This window comes from Denticeps clupeoides, chromosome 17 (genome assembly GCF_900700375.1).
Source record: "Denticeps clupeoides chromosome 17, fDenClu1.1, whole genome shotgun sequence".
Classification (NCBI taxonomy): Eukaryota; Metazoa; Chordata; class Actinopteri; order Clupeiformes; family Denticipitidae; genus Denticeps; species Denticeps clupeoides.
The window spans coordinates 3,601,786-3,621,048 of NC_041723.1; the positions used below are offsets into that span (position 1 = coordinate 3,601,786).

The window sequence follows — 19,263 nt, forward strand, 5'->3', positions numbered from 1 at the left end:
CCAGATGTTTCTGTCTCACTGCAGTTCCATATCCCGCCACACATTTACACATTTAGCATATTAGACCAGAAATTGTCTAATATGCTAAACTGTAGTATCTGTTGCTGTAGTATCTCTGTTGCTAAGGTAACAAGAAGTTGGATCTTTAATCATGTCCATCATGTCCACTGCACAAAGTAACCAGTTTCAGGCCTAAATGGAGCATTTTCTCCAGAATTGAGGGCACTGGGTCAACAAAGAGTAAAATCTAGAGAATTGGACAGTGTGACGGGGGGAGAACAGAAGCTGCATCGTCCAACACTGGGGTCACGACGCACCGTGTCTTCTTATATCACGCCTCCTTCGTGGACAGAGGGGTCATTCAGCATCAGATATTTGCTTTTGAGACTTGGGGAGAGATGGATGGGACAGTCAGAGCGAAGACTCTGAAATGAGGAGGGAATCTGAGGGAGAGAGGCTGGCCTCCAGGCGACTAGCCTTCTGTGCCCGGTGGAATGGTACCCTCTGCCATCTGTCACTTACACCACCCTCATATTTCTGTAACGAATTATGATGGCAACACTGAGGGAGATGCCATCATTAAACAGGAAAGGGCTGCTAGTTTCTAGTATGTTGGAGGGGAGGAACTAACTACCTGCCCAGCACTTATTGATGGTGTGTAATTATTTCTGGCAACCAGAAAACAAGCTTTAATCAGGATTTTATAAATGAAGTGTTATAAAAAAGGGGGAGGAGCTTCTCACACCCCAGTTCTGGACGATGTAAACCACGTACTATCAATACGTGACATGCCCAGATGTAGCACAGCGTCCATCTCCTCCGTTTCCCACAGTTTCCCTTCGTTCTCTAAACTCCTAATACCCCTTGTACACAGGGGTACAAGGGGTACACACACACACACACACACCGAGTCTCATTGGTTATTCATCAGCTCAGGCTGATTTCCTATTCGTGGAGGGCTGGCGTTTGATGTCTGCTCGTTGTGTGTTCTTTAATGAGCGAAGTTAATTAGCCTAGCGTGTTGCTATCGTTACAGACTGTAGTGATGGTCGGGACGTAGACAGCCGCATAGGCGCTGCACTTCAGCGTCGGTACGCGTCAATTTGGGTGCTGGCGTGCGGGGGATGTGAGATTCAGATCAGGTGCAGCATCGAATGACAGCTGCTAAGCCGTGGTGTGATGACTCAGTTATGGCACGATGGGGAAAGGGCCATTAGCGAGTCTTTTAGATCATGGATTGGAGCAAGTTCAGGTTGACAAAACCAAAATGCAAATACGCTAATCAAAGGCCCAGATGAGCTAATCAGGGCAAATTAGCAAGAAGTTGAAATCCCATGAATTTACAGCGCAGACAGCAGTGCGTCTGATGCTGGGTCACTGCAGGGGGGGCCAGCGGGGACCATGGTATCAAATGTGTAGTGTGGCTGTCCTCAAACTGTGCAGTGGGTCCCCACGTGGATCGTACATGCATTAAATGGGACAACATATGAAGCCGTTCAGTCTAGGGGCAGAGGTGGCCTAGCGGTTGTTGAAGCGCCGCCGTAATCAGAAGGTTGCCGGTTCGAATCCCGATCCGAGCCACTGAGGTGCCACTGAGGTGCCACTGAGCAAAGCACCGTCCCCACACACTGCTCCCCGGTCGCCTGTCATGGCTGCCCACTGCTCACCAAGGGTGATGGTTAAAAGCAGAGGACACATTTTGTTGTGTCACCGTGTGCTGTGCTGCAGTGTTTAACAATCACTTCTCTTTCACTTTCACTAGGGCTTGGCGATTATACCAACTCGATTTATAATCGTAATAAAATACAGCTCAATCTCGGTGATCAGATTTGGCCATTTTTCACGATCACGACTAAAATAGCAGCAACAAGGATATTTTGTACAAAACGTAATGTGGTTCACTGTGTAAAGATAGCAGAGAGTGAAATGGCTGAAAAAGGAGGCCATTGATAGTGGTGATTTTTAGATTCTATAAAATATCTTAAAAATATGGGAAAGTATAGCGTGACTTTTTTTTGCCAGTCACGTCCACCAGATCACTGCCTACTAATACACCGAACCTGTGTCCACACAGCTCTCACGCACTTACCCATCAGGGTCCGGCCTTACGCGGTTCACGTCAGAGATGCTGTTCCTCTAGAACCGCTGCACTGAAAGGGGAATCCTGACTTCTTGTTTCTTGTTGGCTAAATAACTCTTCATTTGCTCGCACTTGGGCCCTGGTCTTGTTAAAGTTAAAGCAAATTGTGTTTTTTTTTTTGTTGGCAAAATGTCACGTGTCTCTACCCCTTTTTTTTCAGTGTTTGTTCAATGAAACTAAATACCACGAGTAATGAGTTCAGTCCCCAAAAAGAGAATATTACCATAATGATGACAACAATAATAAAAGCTATTGACTGTTTTGCCGATGCTGAATAACCACCGCTAACCAGGAGAACATGACAGTTTGCTGCCTGTGTTACTGTTCTCAGAAAAAAAAAGTTATTTTAACGAACAGATTGTGGAGAAAAAAAGGTAAATGTGCGAAAGCGGTCGGTGCTTTTCACAAGCTGAATTGAAGCCTCACTCTGAAAAGAGCTGGATCGCCTTTAACGTCCCGCCGCGAGGCATAGAGAGCAGGCTCACTGCTTCAGCCGGCGAAGAGGAAAGAAAGGCATGAATCGCGCTTTTTTTGGCTTCCGCAGCGAGGCGGTACATCACCAAGTCGCTTTGTGGACAGCCCTGTCCCTGTTTGTCCCCTCTCGTCAGACGAGTCGTCGGGTTTCGGCCCGGTGTTTGAGGAGGAGCCCGCCGACACCATCTACCCGGAGGAGTCGCCGGAGGCCAAGATCGTCATGAGCTGCCGGGCGCGGGCCAGCCCGCCTGCCAAATACAGGTAACCCTCCCGCCCCGCCCAGATACCCAGCGTCACATGACCGAATGTAGCTAAAAATGACCATCCGACCATCTGTTTGAATTCCCTCCAATCCAAGCACGAGAAGCCTCCATTCACTCCATGCATCTGTATATTCTGTATGCTTATAAATGATATCCTCTGTGTACTTTATTGTACCAATGCACAGTATAAGAACTTGTTCAACTATTATATTAATATTATATGTATATTAATCACAGCACTGTAGCACTTGCAAATGCAGGATGCCTGTTTAATTAGGATCACACATTTATGGAAGTATGACATCGTTGTATTGTGTCAATTGAAAAGGGAAAGAATCGGTTTATTGAGATTATTACAATAGGCTGTCTGTACTATAACCTACAACCCACACGGTGTAGCTCTGACCTTAGTGCTCGCTGATTTTACTGCACCCACGTCGGTACTTATTCTGAGTTATAACACCACACGTCTTCCCTGGGGACCTACTTCCCCTGACCTCTCACCTTGTACACATCCATCCAGGGCACTGTGACCTCCTCCCCTTTTTCACAGCCTCTTCTCTTCATCTCATTTAATGCATCTCACCTCTCTCCATACTTCCACTGCCCTCCTTTACACCTTAACTCCATCACGGGCCTCAGAGTAATTTTCTGGATTCCCCTCAAGGTCATCTCAAGGCCCTCTGAAAGGGACAAAGGCAATCCCGCTATGGATGCTGTGTGTGTGTGTGTGTGTGTGTGTGTGTGTGTGTGTAGAAGATAGGGGGAGGGGTCATTCCCTTTCATCTCAGTGTGTAAAAGCCCACAAGGTCAGAGAATGTCAGTCCTTTCAGCCCGGCCTGCTGACTGTGACCCCCAGATACACATTTGTATATTTATTTTAACTATTACCATTGAAAAGAGTTAACGGGACCGCCTCCTTAGCAGTCGTAAATAACTAACGAGATTTCGTTTTTAATTTCACGCCTCGGCCGCTGGGGACTGAATGTCCTCTCCACCCCCCAGGTGGAGACTGAAGGGCAGGGACATCGACTTCAAGACCGAGAGCGACCACTTCAGCCTGGTGGGAGGCAACCTGGTCATCAGCAACCCGGACAAGGGGAAGCACGTGGGCACGTACTCCTGCGTCGCCGCCAACATCTTCGGCGCTGTGGTCAGCAGGTCGGCCTTGGTCCAGTTTGGATGTGAGTCACGGCGACAGCACCGCGTCGCTGTCACGAGTCGCGCCGCCCTTCTCCTGTTTTCTGCAGTACTGACTCAGCCATTATGTGAAATTCCCTGAACTGGTGATTCCCTCTGAAGAATTGAAATGTTCTTTTTGTTGGTTCTTGAGGGTCCTTGAGACAAAGTGAGAAGAGCTGTAACTGACTACCTCAGTACTTTTAAGGACTTTAGCAGAAAAGGGGATTTATGAAAAGACATATGAACTGACAGTCACTTCAATAAATGCTATGTTACGCACGAAAAGGGAACTAAGCGGAACTAATCTGCCCTCTTGTGTGACTTTTTTTCCTTTTTGCTAGACCTGGACATGTTCTCCACAGAGGAGCGAGAGGCCGTTCGTGTGAGGGAGGGGCAGGGGGCGGTGCTGTTGTGTGACCCGCCCCCACACTATCCAGGTGAGACATACAGCACTGCTGATGTTCAACCTAAATGTCAGAAATATACTGTTCTCCAAACAATGAAAAGCCACCTCCAGTAATGCCCCGGAATATAAACATAAGCTTATATCTGGACTTTCGTTCCAAAATTTTAGAGGTCACGTGACCTACGGTTTCATTGCTGTTCCGCTAAATATGCCTTTCTGGAGTCAACTACCATTTGGCAAGTACATAGATATGATAGATATGATGTGATTTTTTTTGTCTTTAAAGATGATCTGTCCTTCCGCTGGATGCTCAATGAGTTTCCTGTCTTCATCTCTCCGACCGAGCGCATGTTCGTCTCCCAGATGACCGGAAACCTTTACATCTCCAAGGTTGAGGCCATAGACAGTGGCAACTATTCCTGCTTCGTGTCCAGCCCGTCCATCGCCAAGAGCGTCTTCAGCAAGTTCATCCCTCTGGTGCCTCTGGTAGAACGTTAGTAACCCATCCCATGTTCTACTATCTCTCCATCCCATCTTCTAATATCTCCTCTCCCATGTTCTACTATTTCTCCATCCCATGTTCTACTATCTGTTATCCCAAAATATACTATTTTTCCATCCCACAATCTACGGTCTCTTCATCCGATGTTCTACAATCTCTCATCCCACAATCTGCTATCTCTCCATCCCACAAACTATGGTCTCTCCATCCGATGTTCTACTATCTCTCATCCCACAATCTACTATCTTTCATCCCACAATCTACGGTCTCTCCATCCACCTCTCTACTATCTCTCCATCCCATGTTCTAATATCTCCATTCCATATTCTACTATCTCTCCATCCCATGTTTAACTATCTCCATCCCATGTTCTTCTATCTCTCCATCCCATGTTTAACTATCTCCATCACATGTTCTACTTTATCTCCATATCACAATCTACTATCTCTTATGCCATGATCCGGATCTGCTTGGGGGGTAGAACTTGGAGAGCAGTAGTCTGAACACAGGGATGTTTGCTAGTTTGCATGAGGCTGGAAAGTTTATTTTTTTGGAAAAAAAATTGGAAAGAAGGCGCCTGTTCCCGGTTCCCCAGGGGCCTTCAGAAATCCTGCCTATTATTCCTTGTTTACGTTCCAGTCCCTTGTCACTGAGTTTGTAGAAACACCAGAACACACAGCTCACTCTACGTGGTGTGGTGCTGGAAACACACCTGTGCGAGTGAAAAAACAGATGAATGCATTTATATTGTGGCAGTGATATCCTAGTGCGTAAGGAAGTGGACTCATAACCAAAGGCTTGTGGGTTCAAATCTCAAACTGCCAAGGTGCCACTGAGGTCCACTTGAGCAAGGTAATGTCCCCACACACTGCTCCCTGGGCGCCTTTCATGGCTGCCCACTGCTCACAACTTGTGATGGGTTAAATGCAGAGGACACATTTGTTGTGTGCACCGTGTGCTGTGCTAGTTGTGCAACACAATGACAATTGTGGTTTTCACCGACTTAACTATCACACTGCACCCATGTGACTGCAGCTGTACATCTGCGAGAACCATTTGAAGTAAAGTAGTGAGTGACAGTGTGCAAGGTTTGGTGTGCAAGATGCATTCTCTGCGCCCTGCGGTGGGCCTTTCCACACTCAGGGCCTTTGTTGTTCCCCTGCATTGCGAGAATAACAGCTGCTGCGCTGCTCTCTGATCCACATGCTTCATTATGACTGCATAAGCTGCCGGCGTCGCCGTGGCCTATATTTAGACTTTTTTACTTATTCATTTTCGAACGTCGACATAGTGCATTTATCACTGTGCATGTGCGTGCAAGATGCACCAAGATCCTTACAAGCGAGTCTCGCCACTGGGCAGATATTAAGACCCCTGTTTAGGTGAATGGTGCTGAAACTGCATAGGCCAAGGGCTGCATGTAATCAAATGTTCATCAAATCGGATTTTTAAAATTTACATTTCCATTCGACATATTTTCTATTTGCAATTTCATTTTTGTTAAATAGCAGGCAAAACGCGTAACATGTTAACACGATTAGAATTGCCTTTACAGTCGAAGCTGTCATTAACCTCCAAGCAATCTATTTATTTTGTGCCTCCTTCTTCAAAACATCAAAATAGATGCTTTTTTCATTCACACTTCTATCTATACATGGCCAATATACACCGGAACAAAATACGGATAGGATTAGGGTTGTGGTTGGTATGGTAACTGGTAACTATGTGGAATTGTATTTCGTTACACTCCACTTAATTGTAACAAGGGGATGATAATATCAAAGACTTGGCCAGAATTTGCAAAGTGTGGATCGAGCAAGTCTGTCGATTGCACGGTTTCATGGGGACATGTCCGTGAGCTGCAGTGGTGCATGGGTAATTAGCCACCAAAGGCAGCATGTGTCAGAATGGTGACTCACATCTTGCCAAATTGTTTGCCATCAGGCCCAATAAAGAAGTATCCGGCTGACATCAGGGTCAAGTTTTCTGAAACGTACGCCTTGGTCGGGCAGAATATCACCTTGGAGTGCTTCGCGTTGGGAAAGTGAGTTGGGAGATCTCATAATATCACACACTGGAATAAAACAAACATGATATTCCAGCTTCACAGTAAATGTACAATTATGCGCATGCAATTTTGGAAAGTAAATATGATACTTGTGGGCTCACAATTGTCAAAACTGAAATAAAATACCTCCACAGCCCCATTCCTCAGATCAAGTGGAGGAAGGTGGACGGAGACTTGCCGCTGCACCACGAGATCAGCTTGGCGGGGGGTCAGCTGCACCTGCGAAATGTCCAGTATGAGGACGAGGGGACGTATGAATGCGAGGCGCTCAACTCCAAAGGGAAGGACTGGCATCGAGCGAACATCCATGTGGAGGGTGGGGCTCAAAAATGAATTCCGATTTTCTGATTCCGTAACTATCTGAGTCCACTGGGCAGATTAAGTTGTTTGTTTACTATGCCGCTTGCTCACATTGTCTCATCGTTCATATTTTTATTGGGTCAGTAGATCCACAGGGTGTTGGCGATTCCTATTGATTCTGTTCTGTTAAAATGATTTCTGTACGTAGATGTGCACTCTGAGGCTTCTCTGATGTGCCAGTCGATATGTTGACATGATATCTCTGAAAAAGTATGTAAATGACGTATGATAACAGTTCACCTTCTTGGCCTTGTCCTCTATTTCCCAGCATCCCCTCAGTGGTTGGAGGACATCAGTAGCACGGAGAAGAACATTGGCAGCGCCTACACCATGTCATGCCTTGCCAGTGGGAAGCCCAAACCCCACGTCCACTGGCTGAAAAATGGCCAGTCTGTAAGCGTTCTGCACACACTCACACACACACACAAACACACACACACTGTCTGCCTTGGTAACCCCACCCATTCAAAGCAGCGCATGGAAACAGAACACAGTTTCAGACAACGCTACGCCCTTTTATTCCTCTGGGTTTTCGTAGAGCCGGAACCAAATTGTGTTGCGTAAGAGGCAGAGCCACTGGCACACGTTAAAAAAGGCGCAGAGGGGTCCGCTGCTGGCATGCGCAAGGGGGAGAGATCCAGCTGCATATGAATGACCATCGCTCTTGTGCCTTAAACCACACCTCCAGATTTGTGGGGATAGGAGGCGAAACATTTGAATTAATCAGCGGAAAAATATGGTTCACTACAAATCAGAATGTAAATCACCAGATTTATGCCTCCACCACCATCACCCAAGCACCAAACATTGCTGCACTGATAATTTAACTGATGGTATCATTTAATTGATGGTACCAAGTATGATACTTTAAGTGAGCCGATCACCAGTTTTTCCATTTTTTTCGGTCCAAAGTAAGTATTTAACTACTCCATTCCACAACTACATACATTTTTATTATAGTTACTGTACATAATACAATTTTTTTACAAAACTGGTAGGCATAATGCAGTTTATTTTTTAGGTTTTTATTTACACAAATGAAATGCAAAATCCATTTATGTATATGTTGCTTAATTTAGATGTGACAAATTAATGTATTTAATTAATTCATTAATTAGAAAAATTGGGCAACTTTCTTAGCATCCTTTCCAAATCAAATCTTGCTTCACAATTAAACAAGACTTGGTCAAAATAAAGATTTTTTAATAAATAAAAAAAAAAACAAAACCAGTTTTTAAACCAGTGTTAAAAAGTTAGATTATGTCCTTAACTTATATTTGATGTCTATTTCTCACAGCAAAACAAACATGAGCTGAAGTTCGCCAGGTTGACTTTCAATGACTCTGGGATGTACCAGTGTATTGCAGAAAACCGCCATGGGATCATCCACGCCAACTCCGAGCTGCGCGTTTTCGGTGAGTTGGTGTACAGGCAGTCCGTGATTGGCTGAACAGGTCCGCACATGGAATATCCCATCCTGAATATACGCAAGCCAAATAATCTTCTGAAGGAAGAAGGATAAGAACAAATTAATGAATCATTTCATAAAATAGCCTCATTGCACAGTACTCAACCTCAACTACAGACCAAATGGTATCCTGCAATAATGTAATAAGGGGGGGGGGGTTAATCAGCTTTATTAGGCTTAAGCTCCATTAGCGATTGAACTCAGTGCCGTTTTGGTGCGTAGGCTTTATATCTGCCGCCACGCCGGCGCTAACGTCCACCCGTTTGTGTTCAGCTTCCGCTCCAACCTTCCTGCTCAGTCCTGTGAAGAAGAAGATCTTGGTGGCCAAGAACGGGCGTGTGGTGATCGAGTGCAGACCCAGGGCTGCTCCCAAGCCGGTGTTCACCTGGAGCAAGGGCACTGAGCTGCTCGCCAACTCCTCCAGGTCAGAGGTCAACACACACAGAACAGCTGTTGTGTGCAATCGAACAGCAATAGAATGCATTCAAAGTTTAAGGATAGGTATGGGCACAGGACCGCCTCTCCCCAGTGGATCAGTAGGACATTATCCCCGATAGAACAATAAACTCATTGCATACAGCATCAGAACATCATCTAAGATTCCAGGTTTTCCAGGTTTTCAGGGGATCCCTGGTTGCTTGATTATGGCCTGTGCTCATTGTATGACACCTCATAGGCAAAATAAAAGACAAGAAAGGACAATGTAGTGAACCCTATTGAAAAAGACCAAAAACGTCAAATCAATTAAAGATTAATTGCCTTCACAGAGAGAACAGCCTGTTAGAATACGGCTGCCGGAGGCCGATTAGCAGGACTGTGATTGTGGAATAGAGGACGCGGTGGCAGGGGCAGGGCAGGGCGGGGCAGGGCTGGGTGGCCGCACCTCAGTTCCTGACATTAAGCCTCGTCTCAAGGTCCGCGGGCAGAACAGTCTCTCGCTGCGTGCGAGCCCCTCCTCGGCAGCAGCGCTACACTAATCTCCTCTTACAAAGGCCGCGGCTTATTGCAGAGGGACATATGTACCCGCCCAACACACACACACACACACACACACACACCTTCAGCTCTGCTCACTCTGTAGATGTTTTTCACATGACTGTTCAGCTCAGGATTGTCATTCGGTTTATTTCACCATGCAGTGCCCAGGAGAGGAGGCATTCGGCCGAAATTCACTACATATTAAAAATACCACAAGATACGAATTGAAAAAGCAAAACCAGTAAAATAGACCAGACTAATAGACTTTTATTTATTTTTGTGTTTTATTGTTGGTTTTGTGTTGGTGCACAGTTTTAATTCATAAAACTAGTATAATAATTTATTGGATTTCTCGACACAATGTCGGCTTTACGGCTCATGCTGAAGCTTTGGCTGCCCGAAATATCCCGGAATGGTTAATTAAGGTTACCGGCCTTCTGGGTTGTAGGATCTTCATATGGGAGAGCGGGAACCTGGAAATTGTGAACGCCACCAAAACGGACGAGGGGATGTACACCTGCTTTGCAGAGAACGACCTGGGAAAGGCCAACAGTACGGGGTCCCTGTCCATCACGGGTGAGTCCGGCTCCCGGTTACTGGTCCCGAGCTTTTTTCTCACCTGTCTTTTCTCAACTGGCGAGTGCTGAATGTCACCGGCCGTGTTAGTATTAAGTGGGGACCGTCACTGGGTCTCCTGTTTCGCGTCTGCACGTCTTGCACGCATGTTGAACAGGCGGCCGGTCGTTTAAATAAATAAATAATTAAATAGTGAAGTGATTGTCACATGTGATACACAGCAGCACAGCACACGGTGCACACAGTGAAATTTGCATTTAACCCATCACCCTGAGTGAGCGGTGGGCAGCCATGACAGGCGCCCGGGGAGCAGTGTGTGGGGACGGTGCTTTGCTCAGTGGCACCTCAGTGACACCTTGGCGGATCGGGATTCAAACCGGCAACATTCTGATTACGGGGCCGCTTCCTTAACCGCTAGACCACCACTAAGCGTCTGGATCCAAATCCTGCTCAAGGCGGCGGAGAGGGGGGTCCAAGTCTAGCTTGAAGTTAATGACTTCGGCTGCACGGATGGTAATGTGAGAATTAATGCTCCAGTCTAATTAATTCTGCATGAGGAAACGAGAGAGACGAGAGACGGAGATCCATAGTCCAAGTCTGCCATATCTGTCTCTGTTCCCCTCCCCATCTAAATCTGTGTCAAAGTCCTCTCCGTGGGCCTGGACGACGCTCTACTCCATGTCCTGCCCCTGCCTGCCCTCTAGTGGCGTAACAAGCTCTGTACAGGATAACATCCCGCTGCTTCCCTCCGCTCTAGAGGCAACAAAGATCACACTGGCGCCGTCCAATGCTGACGTCACCGTCGGAGAGGATGCCCGTATGCAGTGCGCCGCGTCCCACGACTCCACGCTGGACATCACCTTCGTCTGGTCACTGGATGGCCACACCATCGACATTGACATAGAGGGCGAGCACTACGAGCGAGTGGTATGGAAATACTTTGTAAAATAAAAATCATTTATGATGAGAGATATTGAACTTTCTTTTAGAAAGAAAGAACAATCTTTTTCTCTATCAGGGTCTCTAAATACATTCACCCACTTTGAATGACCTTCACCTATTTTAGGGTTACTTGTCCTTTCAATTAAAAATTCTAGGTTTATAAAGAAATTATACTTGCTTTTGGCTTTGGGTTTTTGAGTTACACGACTGTGGGGGGGACTTCTAGGCAATAGTGAAAGTGAAGTGATTGTGAAACACTGCAGCACAACACACGGTGACACAACGAAACGTGTCCTCTGCTTTTAACCATCACCCTTGGTGAGCAGTAGGCGGCCATGACAGGCGCCCAGGGAGCAGTGTGCGGGGACGGTGCTTTGCTCAGTGGCATCTTGCCGGCTCAAGATTCGAACCGGCAACCTTCTGATTACCTTTCGGCTCCCTTAACTGCTAGGCACAACTTTGCACGTCTGCACTGTACTTTTCCTGAATCTGATTTCAGTGTTCTTTACACCGTCCCCAATGGTCAGTATTCAAGTTTAAAAAAAAAAAAAAAAAAAAACCTGATGCTGACGCTGGTTGATGAAATGTGAAAAGCTGGGAGATTGGGTTCCAACAAAAGGAGATCAGGATCAGATGCAGTTGTACCATTTCATTTTCACCACCAAGGGGCACTTTTTGCTCACTTTTGCCACAGCTACCATAAAAGCGATTTTTGTTTCGTTAGTTTTATGCACGAAATTCATGTTGCGATGGTTCCACGTGGACAAATGTACTCATCCATCATCCCTGAGACTTGTGCCAGTTCACTTAAATGACAGAATGATCGATGCTTCTGTAAAACGTGTGTTGGGGGGGCGGTTTCACTTTCACAGCTAGGACTTTATGTTCCATTTAATAACGTGTGTGCGGAAAATAGCTAATTTCTAAATAATACATAATTCCATGGCCTCATGCAGTAGAAGTGGTAAAAAAATAGGGAACGAGTCTGTCTACACTAGCGTTGCTCCAGAGGTCATCTGAGGCTTTTGAAAGAAGGAACAAAATTACCTTGCAATTAAAGGGTCCTTCTGCTGAGCTAACAAGGCTCCACTCCGAGCATCTGTAGCCAGCTGTAGCCATGGGTGTGAACAGAGAAGCAGGAACAGCTATAAAAAATATTCCTGTGTTGAGTATTATTGTATAAAAATGACTTATGTGTGTTATTTATAAGGCCACAAGGGGGCAAAACCAGCAAAATCTCACCTAGTGGTGCTTCCTTGCGTGATTCTGATTAACCTTCACAGCAGAGTCAGAATCGGAACCAGAAATCGTAACTAAAGGTGGGAAAAAGGACACCCAAAGCCTCCCTAAAATGATGACTTTGAAGCATCTTATCTGATGTTGTCCCTGTCTCTTGTATAGAGATCTAGAGGTAAATAAGTTTAGTTTGCATTTAGTCTGTAATCTTTTTACATTTTTTAAATGCACTATTGGGGGGGTCTTTTCATCCATCTGTCCCCCAATGTTCCTATTATGTATGCGTACAGCCACCACGTTCCATGTGGTGACAATGAAGCTTTTTCACTCCTTTGTGCCACGATTCTGTTCAGGATGGGGAATCGAGCGGTGAGATCGTGATTAAGAAGACCCAGCTGAACCACGCCGGACGCTACACCTGCACGGCCCAGACCCCCGTGGACAACGTCACCGCATCTGCAGACCTGGTTGTCAGGGGTGAGGATCTCGTTGAAAATACGATTGATATTTCGGGTGTTAGAGGCTGCGGGTTTGGGACTTGTTGGTTTTGGACGCCGCTGTGATGCTGTGGGACTGATTAAGTGTGACGGGTCAGAGAGGCCAGCAAAATCCAGTTGGCTGCACGGGGCGAGGTGGACGCCCAGCCAGCGTCAACAGAGCCGGGCTGTCAGGGCCGGACTAAATCTGTCAGCCAGCCGTCTGCGTCCCGACCCGCGCCGCAGCACCATGTGGGCAGGAAATGCCTCCTGTTGTGGCCGCGGTCCAACAGCGGCAACCTTGGCAGAGGTCAGGATCTGTGGATAGCGAAGTAAATAGAAATCAGCAGCCAGCTGGCAGAAAGAAATGCGCTCAGATGCGTCTTGTCTAGGATTAAGCGGAAGAGGTCTTGTTGTGAAGCACCGAAATGAGACAGACGGGACTTTCTGCCTTTGCCTTGTGATGCTTACGATTACAAATGGGACGTGGTAGACTGCAATGCCAGCAGCTACACAGGAGACTGGGCTCCTGAACCATAAAAAAAATCCGACACCATTAAATTCAGGCCTGGCAGGTTCTTGGCATAGACGTCGTGCATCACTCTTCACGAGGGGGAAAACAAATCAGGCGTGCGCTGCATCCCCAGCAGAAGGTCCAGGCTTCATCCCTGATGCTTCATGGCCAGTCCTAGAGAGACGACTTACTGAGGGGCCTCCGTTCAACTGCAATTCATCCGAAACTCAGTTCGAATGGATGATCCCAGAATGATTGCTGGGATCTCAGGTATTACACAAACTGCAATTAAAAATGATTAATAAAATAAGATAATAATCCTTTATTAGTCCCACAAGTGGGAAGTTGGCATAGTCCTGACAGAAAGTGGAGAGTAGAAGATAAGAGCAGCAAATACATATATTTTGATATATATCAAAAGTACACTATAAACAATACCTAAAATATATAATAACATATGTGTGTATTGAAAATATAAATGTTAATATAAGTGAATATGTCTTCGGCTGCTCCTGTTAGGGGTCGGCAACCCAGGCTAGGTACTGACACGAAGAAATCGCCTGCATCCCCAGTGGTTAAATATGCAAACGTGTAAACTTTTAATACATTTGTAAAAGTTATACAGTCATATAGTACTACGATGTCAAGGCAAAAATAATAATGACTTTTTAAATAATCATTATGACTTTATAGACAGTGGCTGTTGTATGTTGTATTTTCTATTTGTTTTATCTTCATAACTGTACTGTACATGCTAAGAGTTGAAGCAAAGTTCGCCCTCTTTCAACTTTTTAAGCCGCGGGGTTCCGATACCGTCACAACAAAGCCTGTGTCTGGTTGTAACCCGACGGCTTCCTGAGCTCCTACCGAGAATTCTCGGTTTCCTAATAGCCGTATTTCTCCCTCTCAGCTTTGGAAAGAAAAACGGAGCTCAGCCCAAAGAAAATACAAGAGGATTAACGATTCAGGAGCTTCCCTCTTAGATTTGGTTAATTATGCAATTATGCTGAGCCGCAACCCTAAATCTGAGGGGAAGGAGCCCACGTGTGGCATGCGCTACACCAGAGCTTTCCAGGGTGTACAGAGATAAGGAGGCTTTGGCAATGACCAAGGTCACGCCATTTGGCCCTTTGTCTTTTTCTGGTGGAACCGCTGTGAGATGCAGGGGACAGTGGCACTCTGATCACAGCCCCCTGTTGTGACCCCGCAGGCCCCCCCGGCCCCCCCCGGTGGCGTACGTGTGGAGGAGATCAGAGACAAATCCCTACGTCTGATCTGGAGTCAGGGCACCGACAACCACAGCCCCATCTCCAAATACAGCATCCAGTACAGAGACTCCGCCTCCACTGACGACTGGAGGGAGGCTGTCACATGTGAGATCACACTTGCCATCGTGAACGAACACTGAACCAAACACTACTGACACCCCTGGTACAGATTAGTGAGAAGCACCGCCTCTTAATAAATTCAGAGATCCTTCCACAAGAAAGGAATTATTTTCAACACAGATGCCACATTTACTGATGCTATGATTCCCTCTAGTTACTATTTGTGAAATGTACATCATATAAAATAGGTACATTAAAAAAAGTTAAAACAGCGTTTTCCATTGCGATCCTCTTTGACCTTAAGCTCCTGTGAATGTGGAGGGCAACGCAGAGACGGCCACGGTGGTGGGGCTGATTCCATGGACGGAATATGAATTCCGGGTCACTGCCACCAACACCCTGGGTACTGGAGATCCCAGCGACCCCTCCCCTAAGATCACCACGCTGGAGGCAGGCAAGTACACGACTTCCGGCGGTTTAACCCTTTTTTTAGTTCTTTTATACAGAATACAGGTAGGGCAGGTTTAATTATAGAGCCACTTTATATACACTCTATTTAGAAATGGGGCCATTATATTGCAAGGTAAAAGTTTAGAAAAATAAGACCAATGAACAAATATGCTTAAAAACATTGGGGAAGCATTTATTAATAGAGCAACAGAGTAATTTTACTCATTTTTTTGCTCTTGTTTAGCTCCTGTGGTGGCACCGTCGGACATTGGAGGCGGAGGGGGAAGCAGCAGGGAACTGACCATCACGTGGACGGTTTGTTTTTGCTCTTTCTTTCTCTCCAAGTTTCCTTCATATCTCAGAGGAGTTGCAGTCCAGTGACTGTTTAGGAGCAAAAAATATGTACAATTATAAAAGACAAGGAAAAATTGCAGCTGTTCATATAATTAGATTGGAAGGAACACGTCCTTTATTAGACATTCTGCAGAATTTAGCAAATGTAATCTGAGGTATTTTCCTCATCTAGGCCAAATACTGAGTGTGCTGCCGGGGGAAAACACCCGTGTTTAATCTCAGACGTGCACTTCCTACTGAGCCACGCCCTCCTCCGGCTTCTGAAGCAGGTTAAAGAGGGCTCAGTCGATGTTGCTGAGTGTGGGGTGTACACCTGTGTTTCTGTCGTTTATCCGCAGCCTGTACAGCCAGAGTACTACTACGGCCCCAATTTTGGCTACATTGTTGCTTTCAAGCCCCATAATGAAAACGAGTGGCGGAAGGTGACGGTGGCAGAGCCCCAGGCCCGGCGCTACGTGCACAAAGATTCGTCAATCTCGCCATCCACAGAGTTCGACGTCAAAGTCAAAGCCTTTAACAAGAAAGGAGAAGGGCCATACAGCCTGACTGCTGTCATTTACTCAGCACAGGATGGTAAGAACACACACATACACAAACACACACGTATATATTTATTACAAATGGAACACCACCTCCCCCACTGAAATTAGCAATGCTTTAAAATGATTTAAAATGTAATGAGGTGTGTCACTTTTAGCATGTTTTTGGCTAGTTAGTTGGTTTCCTTGCTATGGTATTTTTGGGGATTGAAGGAGATGATGCATTAATGACGTTTATATAGCTGGTATGCAAATCAGATTGGTTACTGAAATACCCATAAGAAATATCCATAGAATACTCATATTAAACCATGAACCATTAAACCAATGAACCATGATTTTTGCCAAGAAAATTCATTCCTAATACCATTAAATTACCATTACGATCTCTTGTAATCCCTGGGTGGTAATGTACAATCCACTGCACTGAGTGTCCACTCCAGCCCATTTCTTGAGTTCTAAACGCTTCCTCTCATCTTCGGAGCACAAAATGATAAGCCGATCACTTGGCTGAAGACAATCGAGGCAGGTCCCGACCATGAGATGCCTTACATTGATCTGGTGTTGCCTGGGCAATGTCTGCACAATTTCCCTGGCATGTAAACTTGGTGTGGTGCCCAGTTGGAAGATTTAGGAGCTCAGGAAAGTTTTTGAAACAGTTGTGGGGTTGTCCATTGGTCGTAACCTTTAGGAAATGCCAGAGTGAGAGGTCAATGAGACACTTAACAATTCCCTAGCATGTTCTATTCCTGACAAGTTAGGCCTTATCAGGGCTCTTAGTTTTGTAACTCAAAATCTATAGAAACTGAATGAGAATTGCTGGTGTCTTCGTATTGTAAGTCACTTTGGATAAAAGCATCTGCTAAGTAAAGTAAAGTAAAGTAAAGTAAAGTAAAGTAAAGACAATAGCTTGTTCATTTAATCCAGTTTAAAACATAAATTCAGGTTGACCCCTGCCAGATTGTGCCAACGCAGTTGGCTTTATGCCCCCCAAGACAGACGTCTGAAAAACAGGAACGGTGAATTCCTGTGTTGCCGGTCCTAACCACAACGCTCACTGTCTCTTGCCCCTTCTTTATTCCTCAGTCCCATCAGAAGCCCCGATCAATTTGGAGAGCAGACCACTGTCAGCTACAGAGGTCGTTCTGTCGTGGGCTCCGGTTCTGGAGCCCACAGTCGATGGTTATCAGGTCAGTGTCAGTTTCAGAATATTTTCTATGCCTGTGGCTTTATGAACCTGTTTTTTTTTTACTTGTGGTGTAATTTAGCATAATCCATATGGGATCTGACTGTTCCATCACAGGTGAGGTACTGGAAGAAGCAGGTGGAGACTGAGTCCCAACATATGCCCATCATGCTGTCGAACCGGGACAACCAGACGCGCATAGAGAACCTAAAGCCAAACTCGCATTACATGATGGAGGTGCGAGCTTTCAACAATGCCGGACTTGGACCACCCAAACGCATAGAGATCTCCACCAAGAAACCACGTAAGAGCATCACATTCTGTTACAGAGCGGTTTAACATTAGGATCTCTAGGTTCTCTATGTAAGGCATTTTTGTGAATTCTTTTCAGCTCCAAGTCGACCCCCTAAAATAATCAGCACCAGGCTGAACCCCAGCGGCTCGACTGTCAATATTGCCTGGGAACAAGTGCAACCTTTGGCAAATGAGTCCAAAGTAGAAAACTATAAGGTGAGTCTTGCCTCAAATTTAGCACCAAGCAATTTGCTTGACCAAACTTTTAAAAATAAAAATGTTGTGAACAAAATGAAACTAGTAACTGACATACTAGTGTTGAAATTAATCTCCTAATCGATGCAGACATGGACGTTTCTGCATTGATGCAGTGCAGAACATCAATTATATCATAATGACGTTGCTTGATGATTTTCCGGCGGCACTCTAGTTCAAAAGTAGTGCTGGTAGTGACTGTGGGTGCCTGATCTTAGTACTGTGCATGGATGTCCACATGGACATTTGAAATTATTGGCATATGCATTTTGCTCCACTTTATAGCTCTTTTTGCACATTCCTGCACATATTTGTCTTGTCTTGACTCCTACATGATGTTGTCCAGTTATGTCCTGTTCAACCTGTTCATTGTACAGAAAAGTTTTGCTTTTCTCTTATAGAGAAACTGTACAGTATTTAAGTTTTAGTTTTAGTTAGTTTAGTTTAGTTAATATACATACTTTAGTGTGTATATACATATATATTTTTCTTTTATGATTGCACTATGGGGGGTCTGTGCGAAACATTATTTCAATTCACGGTATACTGTGTATACTGTTGTACTGACAATAAACCAGTCTTGAATCTTGAATCTTGAATAGCTGTGTTCGATTGGCAGTCAACCAAACGCTGGTGCTGAACGCCCATGTGGATGCTTTGATTTGTTCCAATGAGCACTCAGAAAAGAAAAACGCTTGGTTCAGGCATCCGTGAACCTTCATCACTGACATACTTAAAAACATAATGTTAAGTAATGAAGAAAAAATTATGGGATGGATTATTAATTGTAATCAAATCGAGTTGTGAGGCCCTTAAAGGTTCACACCTCTAATAGTCCACATCAAAGACAGTGCTTTTACAATATGAACAACAAAAATGTCTAATAGCGTGTAAGCTATAGTGCTGCATGACCTAAAAGTATGTTTCTTGTTGTTCTTGCTTGTGGCGTAGGTCCTCTACAGGCCAGAAGGCCAACCCAAGGGAGAGCTGTACATAACCCAAAAGCAACACATAGATCTGCCAATGCGCAAGGGCCTCCACACCGTAGAGGTCCGCGCACAAACCGAAGGAGGAGACGGTGCTGTGGCACAAGTACAGATCTCGGGTAAACAGTCTCACACAAACGTTCTTTCAGACTTCCAGCATTCAGTTATTCTTTTCTTACTTCTTTTTTTATTTTTTGTCATATTGTGGAATGCCAGAGACTGTGATTTTTTATTTAAATTCAAAAGTCCTTTTCAAATGAGCTATGCTTACTCCCAAAGCAGGAGG

General features: G+C 45.3%; 1 protein-coding gene across 5 annotated transcripts in view; it reads left to right on the forward strand.

Moving 5' to 3' along the window:
* cntn1a (contactin 1a) overlaps positions 1-19,263 on the forward strand; it is a 48,370-nt gene that overhangs the window by 26,633 nt on the left and 2,474 nt on the right. For 4 of the 5 annotated variants that reach the window (XM_028957966.1, XM_028957967.1, XM_028957968.1 and 1 more), the window contains 14 exons: positions 2,749-2,875; positions 3,883-4,061; positions 4,401-4,496; positions 4,752-4,958; positions 6,912-7,011; positions 7,170-7,351; positions 7,664-7,788; positions 8,693-8,810; positions 9,137-9,287; positions 10,290-10,417; positions 11,175-11,344; positions 12,949-13,072; positions 14,796-14,958; positions 15,218-15,358. In XM_028957966.1, coding sequence (XP_028813799.1) covers positions 2,749-2,875; positions 3,883-4,061; positions 4,401-4,496; positions 4,752-4,958; positions 6,912-7,011; positions 7,170-7,351; positions 7,664-7,788; positions 8,693-8,810; positions 9,137-9,287; positions 10,290-10,417; positions 11,175-11,344; positions 12,949-13,072; positions 14,796-14,935 — 1,847 coding nt within the window. In that variant the 3' untranslated portion in view covers positions 14,936-14,958; positions 15,218-15,358. Of the gene's footprint in view, positions 1-2,748; positions 2,876-3,882; positions 4,062-4,400; positions 4,497-4,751; positions 4,959-6,911; positions 7,012-7,169; positions 7,352-7,663; positions 7,789-8,692; positions 8,811-9,136; positions 9,288-10,289; positions 10,418-11,174; positions 11,345-12,948; positions 13,084-14,795; positions 14,959-15,217; positions 15,368-15,607; positions 15,679-16,055; positions 16,291-17,342; positions 17,447-17,559; positions 17,747-17,833; positions 17,953-18,942; positions 19,097-19,263 lie in introns of those variants that run through there. The other variant, XM_028957969.1, reaches the window with a different exon arrangement.